Source organism: Lucilia cuprina, chromosome 2 (genome assembly GCF_022045245.1).
Source record: "Lucilia cuprina isolate Lc7/37 chromosome 2, ASM2204524v1, whole genome shotgun sequence".
Taxonomy (NCBI): domain Eukaryota; kingdom Metazoa; phylum Arthropoda; class Insecta; order Diptera; family Calliphoridae; genus Lucilia; species Lucilia cuprina.
Genome location: NC_060950.1, coordinates 23,923,538 through 23,943,298, shown reverse-complemented (window position 1 = coordinate 23,943,298; position 19,761 = coordinate 23,923,538). Strand labels below are relative to the sequence as shown.

The 19,761-nt window shown below is 29.5% G+C and overlaps 1 protein-coding gene across 4 annotated transcripts in view; it reads right to left on the bottom strand.

Moving 5' to 3' along the window:
- The window catches only part of LOC111676996 (mitogen-activated protein kinase-binding protein 1), a 286,290-nt gene that overhangs the window by 119,662 nt on the left and 146,867 nt on the right, over nucleotides 1–19,761 (bottom strand). The window contains exon 1 of one of the 4 annotated variants that reach the window (XM_046949164.1): nucleotides 3,007–3,317. The exons of 1 other annotated variant lie outside the window; for it this stretch is intronic. In XM_046949164.1, the coding sequence (XP_046805120.1) occupies nucleotides 3,007–3,204 (198 nt within the window). In that variant the 5' untranslated portion in view covers nucleotides 3,205–3,317. Of the gene's footprint in view, nucleotides 1–3,006; nucleotides 3,318–19,761 lie in introns of those variants that run through there. 2 more of the 4 variants (XM_046949140.1, XM_046949149.1) reach the window with 2 other exon arrangements.

Sequence of the window (19,761 nt, the reverse complement as noted above, 5' to 3'; positions counted from 1 at the left end):
GTTCTGTTCTAGTTCTGTTCTAGTTCTGTTCTAGTTCTGTTCAAGTTCTGTTCTAGTTCTGTTCTAGTTCTGTTCTAGTTCTGTTCTAGTTCTGTTCTAGTTCTGTTCTAGTTTTGCTCTAGTTCTATTCTAGTTCTATCTTAGTTCAGTTCCAGTTCAGTTATATGTTGTTTTAGAAATGCATCAGTTCTCTTCTAGTGCAATTATAGTGCAGTTTTAGTTTAAGCCTTAATACATATCAACACAAAGATAGAATAGAATGCATATTTTTAAATATCTTAAGTCATGTAAACTTTTAACATAAATTTTCTTTAATCTTACAGCAAAAGGAAAACTTAAGAATTTTCTCTTTTTATAATTAACTAGTAAAAGGAAAATCTTTGCCCCAAAGGAAATACTTAAAATTCTTAGAAACTCTGCAAGACACACACATACATACATCATAAAAAAGTACTTCAAATAAATCCACCGCTATTCTTTTAATTATCCCCTTGATTAATAAACACATGACTTTCTATGATATTTAATTGAAAAATCTCATCATTATCATCATATTTATTATCATTATAATAATAATCATGATTAGTTAGTATAAAAAAGTCTCAATGAAAGTATTTATGATTGTAAATGCGTGAAAGTAAATGAAAAATATTTAAACCAAGAAAATTGCAAAACAATCATCATCATCATCATGAGGCAAAGAAAAATAAAGCAAATTTATAGAAGAAGTAAACGTTGTTTTCCTTTCTAGCTTTCAGCTTGAGATAAGCTCAACAACATCCTTTCAAATAGATTTAAAACCAACAAGAAAACAAAAAAATGACAATTTCCGTAAAAAGTGTTTTCAAGTTGTAGAGGAAGTCTCACAAAATAATTTAAAACAATAATAATAATAATAGAAAATATATATAAATAAATATGTTGAACAACAGTTATAATAATATCAGGAAAAATGACAGCAAAAGCAGGCTTTTTCAACAATATTGAAGAAGTAGAAGAAAAAATAGTTTTTATTTTTCCAATAAACAATGGCTTTTTGAAAAATATCCCATTAAGTGGCTGCTATTATGAATGAATGCATGAAATGTAATGAAATGGAATTGACTTTAAAAGATTTTTCAAGTTTAAAATTGCAATTTATTTGTGTTTAAACTTGAGCGGGCTTTGCATAATTTACACAAAAACTTTAATTAATGCATTTTTAAAGATGATATAAGTATATAGGAAGTGATACTAGTTCTGAGGAGTTAGGGAAAGACTCCAGTTTAAAGATGAAGGAGAGTCTTTGGAAGAGTTAAATAAATTTGTCGGGGAAATATTTTAGAATTTGTTGAAGTTTAAAAACGAATGCAAAAATAATCATTTCAGATTCTTGAATAAAACCTATGGAACTAATAACATTCCGTTACTTCTAGAGCTCGTAGATAGGAAAGTAATAAAATATAGCTTTCAGAACAGATTTGGAAGTGATATTTTCTAAATTTCTTTAGATAATTCTAATATTTAGACTGGATTAGTCATGGAAATATCTCATTTTAATCACTTGATATAATTTACCAAACAATTAATATATTTCTTTATTTAGCCACTTAATTACTTATAAATTTACAATCTCACTTTTTAATTCCTCAAAGACAAAAAGTATGACACATTTTTTTGTTCTGAACTTAAAATCTCCATAAGACTAACACCACACTATACATTACATATTAATAAAAACCTCATCATCCAATACCCTGATAATTGTCAGAAATCATTAATTGATAATTTATAGACATTTTAATGGTAAAGAGTTTTTAAATCTGTTTTTAATTTTGTTCTTTTTTCAATTAAACGTAATTAAGTGTTAATTGAAATTTGAAAAAAATGGCTTTTGAAGCAAAAAAAAAAAACGAATTTTAAAATTGGAACATCTCTTAAATAAGTTCAACTAAAACATATGAATTTGTATATTTGCTTCATATATATTCCTATTAAAAACCGAGCCATATCAATAAATCAAGCAAAACCGGTAGGTATTCGAATATATGTATGTAATATAAATAGTAAGGACATCAAATGGAGTAAAGTTTTTAAAACCAAGACCATTAAATGTTTACTTTAACTCTTGAGTAATGTTTTAAGTCTGTACTGTATTCTCATATCATAAACATTAAGAATTTCCGATTCCTTTACATTTACATCACTCATAGATATAGATGAAACAACATTATCTGTCCCGAGTTTATGACTTAAGAGTCTTACGAGAGTGCTATTAGCTCGGCCCTTTTCAAAGTTCAATTTCATTTTTAGTTAAGTTCTTGTTCAATTCTAGTTCAGTTCTAGTTCAGCTCTAGTTCAGTTCTAGTTCAGTTCTAGTTTAGTTCTAGTTTAGTTCTAGTTCAGTTCTAGTTCAGTTCTAGTTCAGTTCTAGTTCAGTTCTAGTTCAGTTCTAGTTCAGTTCTAGTTCAGTTCTAGTTCAGTTCTAGTTCAGTTCTAGTTCAGTTCTAGTTCAGTTCCAGTTCAGTTCTAGTTTAGTTCTAGTTAAGTTCTAGTTCAGTTCTAGTTCAGTTCTAGTTAAGTTCTAGTTCAGTTCTAGTTCAGTTCTAGTTCAGTTCTCGTTCAGTTCTAGTTCAGTTCTAGATCAGTTCTAGTTCAGTTCTAGTTCAGTTCTAGTTCAGTTCTAGTTCAGTTCTAGTTCAGTTCTAGTTCAGTTCTAGTTCAGTTCTAGTTCAGTTCTAGTTCAGTTCTAGTTCAGTTCTAGTTCAGTTCTAGTTCAGTTCTAGTTCAGTTCTAGTTCAGTTCTAGTTCAGTTCTAGTTCAGTTCTAGTTCAGTTCTAGTTCAGTTCTAGTTCAGTTCTAGTTCAGTTCTAGTTCAGTTCTAGTTCAGTTCTAGTTCAGTGTTCAGTTAAATTTTAGTTACAGTTCAGTTCTAATCCACTTCTAGTCATTTAAGTAAAAAAATTATGTATTTTAGGGACCTAAGACCATTTCTGATTTAAATAATAAAATCAAAAAAAAACTTACTTTATCTGTTCTTTCATAATTGGCCGGTAATTTCGATGAGACTTTGTGAACTTTAGGTATGGGCGGATAATCAAATGCCGAAGCCATTAAAGAAGCTGGTGCTGTCAGCGGTGTGGAGGAAAGCGATGAAACACCATTATAATTGATGTTATTGCTGCTGGTATTTAATGGTATAATACGACGAACAGAAGTATACATTTTTATTTAAATTTATATTTTATAAAAAAACATAAGTTTATTTTTTTACTTTTTCCACTTATTACTTTTTTTTAATAATTAATAAAAGAAATTTTTATAGAAATTTGTATATATGTTTTCAAAAATTTTCACTTTTTTCCATAATTTGCATAATTTTTTTATGGTTTTTCTTTCAAATGTATAAAAAATAAAAAAATTTACATTTTTACTATTTTTATTTTAATTATTTATTTTATGTTATTTGTTTTAGTTTTGTTGGGGAGAGGGTGTTTGTTTTTGTAATAAACTAATTTCACTGTTGATTTTATGGTTATGCTTTTATTGGTCTTGTTAATGTTGTTGTTAAAAAAAAAAACGGAAATGATTTAATCTAATGAGTTTTTACTTAATAAATGTGTATTTTTTTTTTTAACTAAAATTTAGTTATTTAAAACAACTTCTAAGTAGTATTACTAATTAAGTAAAATATACTCTAGAAAATTACCAGTATTTTAAGTTTTTTTGCTATTTTAACAAATTGCAACAATTATAAATTTTTATTTTGTTTTATTTTATTTGTTTATTTCAAAATTCACCAAAAAAAAGCACAACAGAACCTTTTTTAGTTAAAGAAAGAACTAAACGTAAATAAAACCGGCAAGTTTAGTATATTATGAGGTAATTTCATTAAAAATATCAAAATAATTTTGTTTTATTTTTCAAGTGCTGTTTGTTGTTGTAGTTATTCTTATTTTTTTATATATTTTTCTCTAATGTATTCATAATGAAATTTAACTACTGCCCCGAAATATTCGTAACAACAAGTGCTTTGAAAAATTGTGCAAAAAATAAAATAAAATTCAAAACAAAAAATTAAATAAAACTTTTTTATTTTGTTGGTGTTTGTCAGTTTTTTTTCACAGTCTTGATAATGACACCTCTTGTTAAGCACCGAGAGAGTCATTGCCAGAGCAAGAGAACGAACAAGTGAAATACAAAAAATTATATACAAAATAAAATTATTTAGTTTTTTCTGTCTAACAAAAAAAAAACTAAACTACTACTAACAAGTACATAATAGTAAAAACACATTGAACGCGTTAGGCGTCTAGCGAAAATGTTAAATTGCTCTGGATCAGAAAAAATTGTCTCTCGACAATGTAATACAACAGCCAGTAGCTCATTTTATAAAGATTTAGATCAATATATGTATTTATATGTATTCCAATCTATACTGGACCTAAAATAAAGGTTCGTTCATACGGTACGACGACCAGAGATATAAGCCGAGACGACTCAATGTTCAGCTGGTCACTGTTACGGTTTATTTATACGATATGATAATTTTAATTCTGGATAAAGACATAATGATGATATAAGACGAGACGGCTCAAATCGGCAGCAGCTGTCCGCCGGTAATATTTTTCAAACCGCGTCACAGCCGACTTCTTTCGGCTCAAAAGCTTAAGCGGCTGATATATATTGGTTCTATAAATCGACTTTCGAATAATCGAACAATCGACTTTTTGTCGAAAAAAGTCGAAGTTGACTATTTTGTTCCAAAAAAGTAGATAACTTGACTATCGTCTATGAAAAAAGTCGAAAAGTCGACTTTGTAAATAAAAGTCGAAAAGTAAAAAAAAAGTCGTAAAAAGTCGAAAAAAAAATTAAAAAAAAAAAACGAAAAAAGTGGAAAGAAGTCGAAAATACCACTATTTTCAATTCTTATGGCAAATGGAGAAGAATTGACACACTAAAGTTCATATTTAAATAGAGAAGTGTAAGTGCTTAAAAAACTTATATAGAGACAGGTCTCTATTTAACATACTATTATATAAAGAGTTTTCAATATAATAAACGCTTATAAGTCAATTTCTGAAGATATTTTCTATAAGCCGACGCCGACCGAAAATAGTTAGCCACAATGGAATATGAGCGGCACGATAAACCCAATTTAAGGCGTCTATTGAACGCTCATCAGTCAAATTTTGCTTAAATATTGACAGTTGGCATAACCTCAAACAGAAAAATTTTAATTAACTAAAGCCGGCTTTACACGATCGCACAAGTAATATGATCTGTCAAAATTTTGCGTAGAAGAGTACGGATGGGACCGTCAAAACGCAATATGTAATGAAACCATCGCACATTGAGAGAGAATAGGGATGGAAAATTTGACAGTCACATGACACTCAAAAAAACAAGCATGTCGCATTAGATCAGGGATGTATTTTTACACATACAAAAAAGTGAAACAGCTGATTCCAAATTACTTTGTTATTGTTTTATACCAATCGTGTAAACACATAAAATATAAATCATACGACTTTTTTCTCTATTTTTTGTTATACGGATGGAATTTCATTTTACTTTTTCATTAGACTTTACGTACGTCACATCTTTTTTATGGCGCTTAAATCAACCGATAGTACGATAATTTTGACAAAATATTATATAATTTTTAAAAATTCTTAAAACAGGAATCTCTCTGTTATGAAATGACATAAGTTGGAGTTTTAAACTGAACAATGAAATTTTATGCATATTCGATAAATAATCAAAAACAAATTGCTTAAGAACCCGTCTAATCGAAAATGGACTTAAGAAACACAATTCCTGAATTGACCGGGAATTAAAATATATTTTGACAGCGTGCTGCAATCACCGACGCAATGTCCTGTAACTTAATGACTTGATGAGATCTAATAGATGCTCTTTATAAGATCGCTACATTACTAGCAAAGTTATGTAGTTACTAGTTACTACTACGTCTTTTTAAACTAAAGATATATGGGGAATTCTTAAAATCTTTTGATTTTTGAGTTAAAAAAATAAAAAAATTAAATTTAATGGCACATTCAAAATATTTAGAGCAAATGAAAAGCTGTCTATTTACATTATAAATCCGTTCGCGTTAATGATTTTTATCAAGTGGCGCAGAAGTTATGGCGGTTTGAAGTATAAATTAAAAAAAAACTCTCAAAATTAATTTTCATGATAAAATCTATCACAGAACAATAAAACTATTTAAGAGATATTAGAAATAAGCCATAAAATGAATCTTTAACAATTTGTAAAATACACTGAAAGAAAATTTTATGGAGTTTATTAAAAATTTCTATTTTTCGATAAATAACGTATATTTTATTAACAAACAAATTTAAAAATATGTATTATAATTTTATACTAAAACTATTAGATTTATAACAAATATTTATATTCACATTTTTTTTGCGAATATCTCTCCTTTTCAAATTTTGTTTTTTTTTTTGTTCAATATATTGTTTTCGTTTGTCGCGAAGTTTTAAAGCCTTTTCCGAAACCATTTTAGAATAGTAAACATGCAAAACATTCAAACATTAAATTTTGTAGAGTTTACCAACGATTGCTAAGATTGTTAAATTTTCTATATTTAAAGTTAAAACCTATTTTTTCTAAGTGTTAATATCTTAAATATATAAAGTTTCTTGAAGACTTATCCAAACTCATTTTAGGCTCCACAAATATTAAATTACATAGTAAAAAAAAAAAATTGCATAAAATCGCGAATTTGCAAAATTTGACAAAAATGCAGTTCACATAAAAATTGTATGTCAAAAGTTTATAAGAAAATGCAGTTAAAATGGTGAAATTACAATGAAATATGTTTTTACATTAGTGATACATTTTAAATCTAAGTAAATTTTATTTGGTCCATAAAACATGCAATCCTTTTATATTTTTGACGCCCACCAGTTTTTCATTAAATCATTAATAAAACTTGCAAATAAAGCCAATTTTGATGAATTTAGTCGAACATCCATGATGTGCCTTAGCAAAATGTGTTTAGATAAAAATGTCGCGCTTTCAACTATCACTGTATTTTTGAACAAATTTTTCATAGCAATGGTTTGCTTGTATCATAACCCTTAGTACAATGCGTTTAAATTTTTTCAAAGCCATTGTTTTATGTATTAAATCACGAAATAAAATATGTAATTTTTGCAAAATTTTCAAAAAGTCCATAAAATTTTTGCGTTAATTTATTTTTTAGCGCCTATTCGATTTTATATTTTTAAATAACAAAAAACTAATTTCACGCAATAATTTGCAATATTTTGTTTATGAGTGAGGATGTGCCGAGCGAAAAACTGATATTTTCAAAAAATTTCTCTTACGTTTTACTACTTTTGTGACTGTTATGCGTCCATACTATTTAGGGCACATCAACGAGATATACCTCAAACTGTGCAGAATTACGATGTCTAACTACAATGGGCTCAATTTTTAAATAATATTAAACGGCGCACGGGTCCATTCCAAAAAACTATTAAAAATTAAAAACTCAAGAAATGGTGGGGACAAATTTCGACACCTGAGTATCAACACGTAAAGTTATGAAACGCGGAAAAGTTGGTAAAGGATTGATCTCCTAATTGTAGTTACTAAGTACAGTAACAAAAAATACTCAGAAATCTTCAACCAAGACCAAAAAAGAAAAAATAATGGAGAAAAGTTAGCTTGTGACATACGATTTTTCAACATTTTTAAACTTTAAGGAACGATTGCGGATCGAAATAAAGAGTTCTAATCTAGAACTTTTGCACCATGTTGGTTTGAAATCTTGAGAATTCCACTGCGTAAAAACTTTGTTTCAGAGTTCATTACTACAGAAGTTATAAGGACTTAAATAAAATTCCAAAGGAATTAAAAGTTTTTAATAATCCCCCATATACAGACCGAACAATGATTTCCGGTAGTATTATTAAGGAGTAATTTATTTAGAATAGGCCTAATAGAAAAGTTTTACTTTTCCTGTGTTTTCAAAAACAAATAAAATTCCAATATCTTCTCTGCGAGTTCAATTAAAAAAGAAAATTTTGTCGGTTGATCAAAACGAAACATTTTTGAAGAAAATCGCTGTGGCAGTATCTCGAATTTCTTAAAATAGAAATATTAATATATACCGATATCAGACTCGGATTCACAGTCTTTTAATACTTAACAAGTCTCCATTTTCAGGGCGGTTAAAACTTTATTGATCTGTGCAATTTATAGAGAGAAAGCTCTCATACATTCCCGCCAAATACTTTGATTGTTCAAAAATCTGCTGCTAAGCAGGTCGTGTTTTGATTCAAGACTTTAGGTTTTTATATTGAAAGAATTAAAATAGCTTTTTCTGAGGTATTTTAAATATAAGGATATCTTAACAAGATCCCAAAATAATCAAACCGAATCAGAACTCGCTAACATATTTTGGTTTATGGTTAATGCTTGGGAGGTAATTACTATCCATGCTTGTATCAGGGGTGTATTATTTATTTTATCGACTAATAAGGACTTATGGATCCATCGACTAGCCAAAATTAACTTGTTTTATTTAAAGGAAAATGTGTATAGTGGATTGGGATACAGATAATTTATGGACGAAAAAACAAGTTTCTGAAACAGTCTTTATATATGGAGTAAGGGCAAATATCCGATCCCGATAAAATTTAATGAATAAATTTATGTTTGTATAATATTTATTTTGTACTGAATTTCATTGCGACATTAGTAGTTAATATATGATTTTTGGACTTTCAAGTCATTTTCGGAAGGGTCATATGAGGACCGGTCTTTATAAAATTTGACAAGATCATTAAATTATCCTAAAAATATGACACAAGCTTTACATGGATATGTAGACGGACGGATATAGTATAATCGACTCAGATTCTACTAAAGTGTTGTAGGATATAAAAAGGCGATATTACACTCTTTGAAGCCTGGATAAGAACAAATTGATACTTCCACACATTTCATAATTCGGGACACTGTGAGAATATCTTACGAGGTTCTTGAACCAATATACGTTGGAAAACGCTACTGTTTTAAACTATAAAAATCTGTTGAAAGCCTAAATCGTTTGTCTTCAACATTCTGTTTTAAGTGCAAGTAAATCTACCAAAAACCATCTGATGACGTTTTATTTCTACAATTTTTAAATTACTTTTTTAAAAAAGAGAATTTACTTCTAAAATAAAATTACTCTCATTTAAGGCTCAAAATCTTATCACTTCAATTTTTTTTTGCACTACAAACAGCAGAAGAAAAAAAACTATAATTTTTTATGAACTTCAGTGATGCGTAAACAACAACAAAATATTTAAAATTATTATTTCTAAACATTTTAGCTTACTCAACTTGTGTTTAGAATTATATTATTTTTTGTTAGTTTTTTTTTGCCTTCTAAATTTCTTATCAGTTTCAAATTCCCAGGTAGTCTTTATTGTTGGAACTGCTGCGCAGCCGTTTACTGTCGCAGCCGCAACACACACTAGCAATGATTACATAGCAAATGTTGCTGCTGTTAAGCATTGACGTGAAAATTTAGCAACAATTTCTGCTCTAAAGTTACTCAACAAACGTATTTGTTAGCGTTAGATTGTGTGATTGTGATTATTTAAATATATAATATTTTTAAACATTTATCTTTTCAATTAAAGAAAAAATATTGATAATTAAAAAGGGAAAAATAATATATATTTTTATGGTTATTTTTTTTGCAGTTATAAAGGCATAAAATCAAAGGTCGTTTTTTCACAAAGTTAAGTGGGAAAAATAATGTTTAACTGCAATACTAAAGCGAATTTTTAAATAACAATTTTATAACAATTTGTTCACAATTTTTAATTTTATGTATATAATTTCTAAGATTTTCAGAATTTGTTTGTTTAAATAATTAACATTTACAACACACCCTCAAGCCTTTTTACCACCATAATCACGTAGCAAACTTACAACTTAGTAATTAACCAATTCAAACTAAATCTAGTTGTTTTTTCAAATGTTTTAGAATTATTATCAAATATTTTTTATCTATTTAATGTTTATAAAATTTTACAATAATTTATTATGTTTAATATTTTCTTTCCGCTCTAAAAATACAAATAAAATCATGACAAAAAAAACGTCATGTTGAAAAATTTTGTTTTTACAACAGCGAAAAGAAAAATACCAAAAAAATCTATTACAATTGAGCAAAACTTAAAATTTTGAATAAATTTACTGATATACAAGAGAATTTATTAAATTATATATAATGGAAAAAATAAATATGAAAATAATAGAGGTCAGTAACATAAACTATCTAAAAAAATATATAAAAATAACATCATACAAATAAAGTAAAATTGTGTACACCGATAACTCGGTAAACGGAGAAGAATTATTTAATAACAACATTGTTGGATGCCGAGTATATTGGTGATATAGAAATTGTCGAAAATTTTCGATATATTAATGCATCATGGTTTAAAGAGATAATTGAGCTAACGCCCGAGAGAATTTGCTGCTTTCCAAAGCCATCATCAGTGTAAATTCGATATATCCTAGCAAAGAAAAAAGAACTTCCAAAGAAGCGAAAAAGAAGTAGAATTTACTTCAAGGAATAACTGAAAAAAAACCTGAAAGAAGTGATGATTTTAACACACACTTCTGAAATCATTCTCAAGAAGTAATTTTTATGCTCTTGTTTTAAGTTATGCGGAAGTGAAATTGTGTTATTAATATTTTCGCGGACGTACTGAAAAAGACCTGAAGATGTGATGACTTTAACACAGGTTTGTCATAGGATAGATGTGCTTTTTATTTAATTAAAAATTCACTTCTTCTGAAGTCATTCTCAAGAAGTAATTTTTATGCGCTCTTTTTGGAAGTTATTCCTGAAGAAGTGATGATTTTAACACAGACTTGCCATAGGAAGGATTAAATTCCAAATTCACTACTTCTGAAATCATTCTCAAGAAGTAATTTTAATGCTGTTGAAATTGTATTATTATAGAATACAACTAATTTGACTTATTTCGACCAAAGCTGTTAAAACATTGTTTTAGATATGAGCCGACTATCGTATCATGGTGACTCCTATAACTGGGCGGAGAATTAACTGAAGTCATCATCAGTGTTTAATCGACATATTGGTGAGACAGAAATTGACGAAAATTTCGATACATTAATGATATATAGAGCATCATGGGTAAATGGAGCAATTAAGCTAACGGCCGAGAGAATCTTCAGTGTAAATTCGATATATACCCAGCAAAAAAAAAACCAAAGAAGCGAAATAAAAGTAGAATTTACTTCATAGAAGTTTTGTGATGATGTTAACACAAGCTTGCCATAGGGTGTATTTTATTTAATTCCAAATTCACTAATTCGGAAGTCGTTCTCAATAAGTAATTTTTATGCTCTTGTTTTGGAAGTTATGCGAAAGTGAAATTGTATTATTATAGAATACAACTAATTTAATTTAAATAATCACTCGAAGGGAAAATTGCTATCGTGAACTTGTTGTGAACAATTCATTCACAATAACATCTCTAATGAACTTTGATTTTAAGGAATTACGTCCAAAAAACGTTTAGGTCAGGGTTAGGAGTTTTGTTATCTTGACAGCTTCTGCAGAAGTATTACGTAATAGATTTAATTGTCTAGTAGCGATTGTGTCCCCTAGTTAAGTTCTAGGTATATGCAGAAAGTCTTATGATTTGATTGTGGACTTCTGGAGTTTATCACTAATCGTTTGCAACTGGATAATGATATACAGCAGAAAGTAATATGCCATGTATACACGGTTGTTAGATCTTACAACATTGGCAGTAAAATATGCAGAATATGCCTAAGAATACTGTCAAATTACAGATTTTGTCTTGCAGTATTTTTGGTAATGCTTTTTCTGACAACATTGCAAATGAAAAAATTTTAAGTTCAGACGATTATTAGACGTTTTCTGAACATATTACTGACAACGTTGTAAGATCTGATAACCGTGTATCACACCTTTTAATATTCTCTCCTGCTAGTAAATAGCAAGTAGGTCCACAATGGAATAACCATCAAATTTATCACGAATCGTTTGCAACTGGATAGCGATATATGGCAGAACGTATTAGTATTCTCAAGTAAAGTGTGGTAAAGTACAAAAGGGCCCGAAATGATATTAACAAATATGTGTTAATGTCCTGGAATCTAGAACTGTCATATAATGGATTATTGGATCATGTCATTAAGGACGAGATTTAAAGTTTTCTAAATACTTAGGGCTGATGTATATGCAATAGAATCTTTGCTCTTAGTTCAGTCAGCAGAATACAGTACTTGTCACGAAGTTAAAAGGAAATTTAACTCGATTGCCTTAACATCTAATAAGGGTCCATAATAAAAGTACTTTTGCTTTATGGTTATGAAATGTGATTTTACTCTGATCAAAAATAACACATGTTGACAAAATTTGAATAAGTCGACGAAACCCTGAGAACCAGTTCAACATTTTATAAATAATGTTATCTTTCAAATCAAATCAAGCGCCAAAATTTTAGTTTTTCAAAAATTTACGTCACAATATCTCAAAACCCAAATTTGCATTTATTAGGGTATTTTCTCCCGCTAGCGAAGCGAAAAGTGGGTTCTCAATAGTATTAAGAAGTATCTGCTGATGTTCTGCTTAAAGCTTTCAGATCGGCCTGGCTGTTTGTATATGTTCGAATATTTGCAATGTGTAATCGGTAGAACATAGGTCATTTAAAAGTTGATAGTTCAGCCAACAGAATACAGTACTTGTCACAAAGTTGGAAGATAACTTATTTGGATCTAATAGATCGGTATAAAATGTGGTTTTATTCTGAACAAAAATAAAACAGGAAAACGTCGAAACCCTTAGACCAAGTCAGATGGCATACAACATTTTATAATTATAATTGTCTTCGAATAGTTATAAAGTTTCAAAAAGGGTGTTTTTAAAACTTCACAACACAATATCTCAAACCCCAGATGTGATTAAGCAATTCTAAAGCCATATTCGTATTTAGTGGATTCAATCCTTTAGTAAAGTTTGGATTTGGGTTAAAAATATATCGACCAGTGAAATTGTTTGACAATCTATTCGAGGAGACCCAAAGTTGGTCACCAGATTCTAGCCGAAGAATTGGAAATCCTACTGAAAGTACTCCAACTTTGTGAGATTTCGTTACGATAACCCCAAAACAAGTTTAAAAGCTACAGTGCATTCACTCAACAAGAATATTGCGCCATAAGAGGTCTCGGTGTAGTTCAAATAAAAACAACAACAACAGCAAACTTAGAAAATAAAATAAAACAAACTATCTGCACAACAAATTGTTAAAAAAACATTATAAAAAAGCTTATTAAATCACACTTTGGACTTTTTTTTAATTTTTGTTATACACTTTTTATAAAAAAATAATTTTTAAATTATATTTATTTTATTTATTATTACTTTTATACATTTTTACAATTTTTCTAAGCTTTATAATTATTTTGTAATCACAAATAACTATTTATTACGTTTTTTTTTATTTAACATTTAAAGAGGAAATTTTTTTTATAAAATTTATTTTTGTTAACACATTTTTGTTGTTTTATTGTTGAAAGTAATGATATTTATTTTTTTGATTTATTAGAAAATTTAATGAAATTTTATTTTATAGGATTTTTTGTTATAATAAAGAGAAAACTAAATATAATAATTTAATTGTAAATAATTTTTGTTTTATATTTTCATAAATATTTTTATTTCTTTTAACACTTTTTTTCATGACTCGTAATACTTTAAGAATTTTTTTTCGTTAATTTTTGTTTTATTTTTTTTGTGGTTGTTGTTAGATTCGTGCAAATATTTTTTTTGTTAATTTTTTTCCACTTTTTTATTTTTGTAATTAATTTGTTGTTTTTGCCATAATTTAATTCCTAAACATGCATCAACACCGTTTCTGACGTCGTTTTGCGAATGTTTAAAACAATAAACTAAATGCCATTTTTTTAAAGAGCAGGATGGCAAGCACGCTGAAAACAAATATTAACATTTTACCAGACTGTCAAGTTAGTCAAGCAGTCAGCCGATCTTTTAGTCAAAGAGCCACAAAAATTTTGAAGAGCAATAGCAGAAAAAACAACAACCAAAAGCTATTTGTTAAGTATTATAGTACTCGTACTATATATATTATTATAATGAGAATATATTATGTTTGTTTACGATCCCCCCTTCATAAACAGCTCTTGCACTCTGACACCCCACCCCCCCTTATTTGTGGGTTGCAAAATAGAGTAATTATTTGTTGTTGTTTTTTTTATACTTTTTCGTTTTTGTTTACAAATAGAAATGCCACGAAAATAACAAACTAAATAATTATCAAAATAACAACAAATAACGATCACAGCCCTAAAGAACAATAATATAAACATTTACACGATCAGCTGTTAACACAATAATACAAATAAATTTTTTCATTTAATTTACACTTTAAACAAAATCTTTTTCTTATTCTCTTACAGAAATTTTAACAAAAAAATATATATAAATTTTTCTTTAACCGTATTCCGCGGCGTTCTATACCATCACACATAAACAACTGAAGAAAAATCCAAATACGAAGTTTTCATGGACTAGAAACAGAAATTGAATGTTTATTTTTTTTTTTTTCAAACCAAAAACAAACACGTCCAACAACAAAAACAACAATCATAAAAACAACGATCAAATGTTCCAACAAACGAACCTCTCTACATATAAAACACAATCCGATCGACCGACAAAAGATACAACAAACGGTTTGCTGCTCAGTTTCATTTTCCACCATTTAACTTGGAAGCATTGCAACTGGCAACTGGATTTGTCTAAAAATGGGGGGAAAAACTTACGAAAATGACGAAGACTTTTTATGGCATTAAATTTTCCAACAAGTTTTTTTTTTCTTCTTTCTGTTTTGCTCAAACATTTAGTCATTCGGTACGCGATAAACGATCTTCTATGGAGTAGAGTGTTGGGATTTTTTTGCTCCCTTTTGTTGGAGAATAAAAAAAGGAAAAAATAAACATAAAAGTAAAATAAGAAGAGAGCGATCAAGCGCCATAGATTGAGTGTAATATGAGTAAGTTTAATATAGAGTAAAAAGCTTTTGTTGTTGGTTTTTTCTTGGAGCGAAAAAAAATACAGAAAGAGTCGTAGCTATCAAGGGAAATCAAGGAAACTTATAAGCTTGTTACTAAGCTACGCGAGAAACTCTTACATAGGAAAGAGCTGCCTCAAGTGGGAACAAATTCAATATTGAGGCGTTGATATTCCTAAACGGAAGTCATTCGAATCATCAGCATAATGCTTCACGAAACCTAAACAGGTCCTATAGGATAGTCTTCAAAGGCCACCTAATCTGGGTGAGCATTGACAACAAACGCACCATTTCTTCAGGAAACCGAAAATTGTTGGTCATGGTTCCTTGTGGGCTTTACACTTGGAAAAGATTGGCCTTAATAAAGAGTTGAAGCCAAGAGATATAGTTCAGTGACCTCCAGCTACCTACACAGGACTTTCGTTACTCTACAGTCCAATATGGGTAGTCACGGCGATATAATAATGTATGTAGATATAAATTCACATAACACTATCTGGGAAGCTCAGATAGGAGTGAGTGATTTTATAATTGAAAATAGAATAGAATACTGAGAGTTAATTGGAAAATGTCATCTGAATGTTCCTTTTTCGATTAACAATTCATTGACTTATAAACAGAATAAAACCAATCACAATGTCCTTCGTTTATAGAGGATAGATCTACATTAGACTCTAAGGAAAAATCCTGTAGGAAAACAACAACGAAACCAAGGTTAGGGCTAAATGGTGTATCGTAGGAAAACTAAAGGAACCAAGGATAAGCATAAATAGAGAAAAGTAGTTTTTGCGAAAGAGAAATGCTTAAAATGATCTTTAACTAGACCGAATAGTCGGTATAGAAAGGGCGTATGTAAAAATTTGTCACTGCCAGGCATTCGTCAAAGTTAGTTCCAAGTATCTTGGAAGTGATGTTATTCCGTAAATAACATTCCTCACTAATAGTGATTGTAAGATCCTTAGGAATTACGTTCGGTATCATTCCCGCGGATCTATAGTTCTTCTATATATAGGAGATAATTTATACCTTAGACTATTTGTCACCTTTACTCTGGGACATTTTGTCACCTTTACTCTGGGTTACCACGATTGATAGCCTCCTAAGGAACCTAACTGAGAAAGGACTTAGACCTGTCTGCTATGCAGACGATGTCGTAATACTTTTAAAGGAAAAGGACCCAAATTACTTGTGTAGAATAGCTGAGGATACCCTAAATACGGCCTTAAGTTCAATGTTAACCCGGCAAAACGGAAATCTGTCTTTTCACAAGAAAGACAAAAATTTCTACGTTTACCTAACCTTGCTTCCAGGTATACCAGCGACAGACAAAATTAAGTACTTAAGTGTAATCCTCGACAGAAAATTAAAATAGAGACACCACAGAGATGATAGGATCAACATGGCACATCGCTGATGGGCGATATATAGAAGAACTATAGGCATGAAATGGGGTCTAATTCCTGCTATAACAAATTGGCCTTAAAAAAGTGTAATTAGACCAATTCTAGCTTATGCTTCAATAACCTGATTAAATGCTTTAGACAAAAAGTGCTTGCCTTAGTCAAGCGGAACATTAGAGCAAATACCAGAAGGAATCCGTTGTTACACGGATGGCTCTAAATTGGGGGATAAAGTGGGGCTGTGGTTCTATATTGAAGATCCAGAAGCAGAAATATAACACTGTTTACCAAATCATAAAACAAGCTTCCAGGCAAAAGTAGAGCAAGAGCAATAACGGAATGTGTAAATTGGATTAGAATAAATATGGCGCCCACAGCGCTTAATATATGTATTTACCGACAGCCAGAAGGCAATTAGGGCGATATCAACGGATTGACCGTATTGGATTGTAAGAAGGCTTTAACTCAATACTCTTCCAGAGGTATGGTTCACATCATACCAGCTCACTCAAGAGTAGTCGGTATTGAAAGGGCGAATGTAATCCTTATTTTACGATAAGAAGCGCACAACAGGCCCAATAGTGGCCTAGGTGTATATCTTCGGATTTGATGTAGTATACATCAACATATCAACCTAACTAATGTATGTATGAACGTGAGCAAATATGTTTCGAAGCATGAGTATCGAAAACATACATATTTCAATAACGACTATAGCTAATTCGTACTAGATCACTTGTCCAAATCTAATGACATAATTTCAAAAATGAAAAAATACGATAGATTTTATACGATAGATTTTATACGATAGTTATTCGAGCCCTGAATATTTATGAGTTCATAAGCCCCATAATTAATTAGATTCATAAACATTCTTTCCATACATGAAAATGTTTCAAATCAGGTAGAAAAATTCTACAAAAATGTCATTCACATAAAATCCTAAACACTTTTCTACATTTCCCCAAATATAAGACCCCCACTACATCAACAACAACTATATATAAAACAAGTTATTGAAAAATACTACTCTCACTCACATAAAAAGCTTTTTCAATTACCTTTTCAATGCATTTCTAATGTCGAGAGCGTAACAAAAGAAAGTCTTTCTTTAATTTCTTTTTATGCTCATTTGCATTTTGTTTTTGAGAGAAAAAAGCTTATTCGCTTCTTTCTCTCATCTGCCTGTAGTTAATGATAATGACAATAACAATGATGATCTAATGTTTTCTCAATTCTCTTTCTTCTTCTGATTCAATTTTATTGTGAATTCAATTGAATTATTGTTGTTACGTTTGTTTTGTTCGGTTTGTTTGTTTTCTAAATCATTTAGAAAAAAAGCACATATAGTTGTTGCTGTTATTATTATTGTTTTAATAAATTTTCATTTCGCATTTTAATAGTTGTAGTGTTGCACATTTGCTCATACAACTCATACAACTCATACAACTAATAACAACATTTACTAACATCATCAATTGTACAATTAACATTTAGTGTTGTTGTATTATTGTACAACGTACAATGAACTTGATTTTTATAGTTTGTGTGTTTTTGTTTTTATTATTATTTTGTTTTGTTTTAATATTTCCACTTAATTGTAGTGTGTTTTCATCATCTTGTTGTTCTTGTTGCTGTTATTTTGTTGGTTTTGGGTGATTGTGTGTGTTTTTGTATATGTTTTAATTGTTTTTTTGTCTGTTAATTAGGATTTTGTTCGTTTTTTTTCGTTTTTGTTTCATTTTAAGTTTTTTTTTTTTTGTTATTTTTTAAAAAATTATTTCTTTTATAAAACAACAAGTGTTATTATTTGTCTGTACTTGTGTAGTATTGTTTTTATTATGACCCCTCGAGGCATGGTCAATTAGCAAAAATATGTTGGAACTTGATATAAAATAAAAAATATTGTCAGATTTATGTGTATGTGAAAGACATTTTCTTAAGAAATACTTTTGTCATTTAAAACGATAAAAAAATTAAAAAAATTTCTGTGATTTAAAATTGATCGCATGGGAAAGATTTTAAAATACGGATTTTATGAGTTTCAAGGAGTGCATCCATTATATTCTGAACAATACATAGAGTAGAAAGGGTACCATACGCCACTTTGTTTTGAGACGGCCTCAAATTAAAACTGCAATACATATTCTTAATTTTTTTCTTGATTCGGATACTTAGATATGTTGACTTTAATTTTATTCCTTTCGATCTTTTCTAAGACATTTTAAAGTACATATTTTTTAACTTTTCTTTATAAACAAATATATCTCCACGCTTTTATAACGTTTCAAAAACGAATTATTTTCCAACTTTAGGATGAGATATCTCGATTAATTTGTTGCCAATACAACCACAACTGTTTAAAAACTTGCTGCTTAAAAAACTTATTACATATAAGTCTTAAATATCAATATGGCTTCAGAACATTGCTAATAAATAACTGAAAATCCCCTAAAAGCTTCCCAAAAACCTCAGTCTCCTATTAGCGAATAGGAAGAGTGGCTTAAAAAAGGAAAATGTTATATTTACTCTACAACAAGAGAATTATACTTCCACTCAGATAAGAAATATTAAAATTTCTAAACGGGTTCATGTGAGACCTTAGGAATGCAACAACAGTTATAAAACCAATAAGGTTTTATTTAATGAATGTCGAAGTGCTTTACGTACACATCTGCCGAGAGAGCCTTACTTCACTGTGGTCTTTTTCACTGAATAAGAAGCACACCTTTGGCAATTAACGTATATAGAATTTCCGGTGCAGTATACCTGCACTTTGTTCAAGTACTTGAGCTATCCAATGTCTGACCATTGCAGACCCATTGCTCCCCCGTTAAAACCACGCAAATGAAATGGTCTTTGTTGAATCGGCAACAACACATAGAGACTCACAGAGAACAAACTGTGGTAAATCTGGTACTAACAGAATTTTCTCTGAACATAACAAGGAAGAAAAATTCAATGGTATCAATATGTATATCTCTCAACCAGGCACACTTCTCATTAATTCGATACACTCATAGAAAACAACATCCAATAATGACCCCTCCTCATACGAAGCATTGCTTTAAAACAAATAGGTTGTGGGAAGTAGTATTCAAATCTTCTTAATTCGAAAGTGTCAGGGAATACCTCTGCAGGAAGTTTATTCCATATACGAACAGTGCGGCTGAAGAATAAATTTTCCCTGTAGTGTGTTCTTGAAGAGAGACGTGTGTTACGCAAGAATATACGGGTATCGGCAAAAAGTT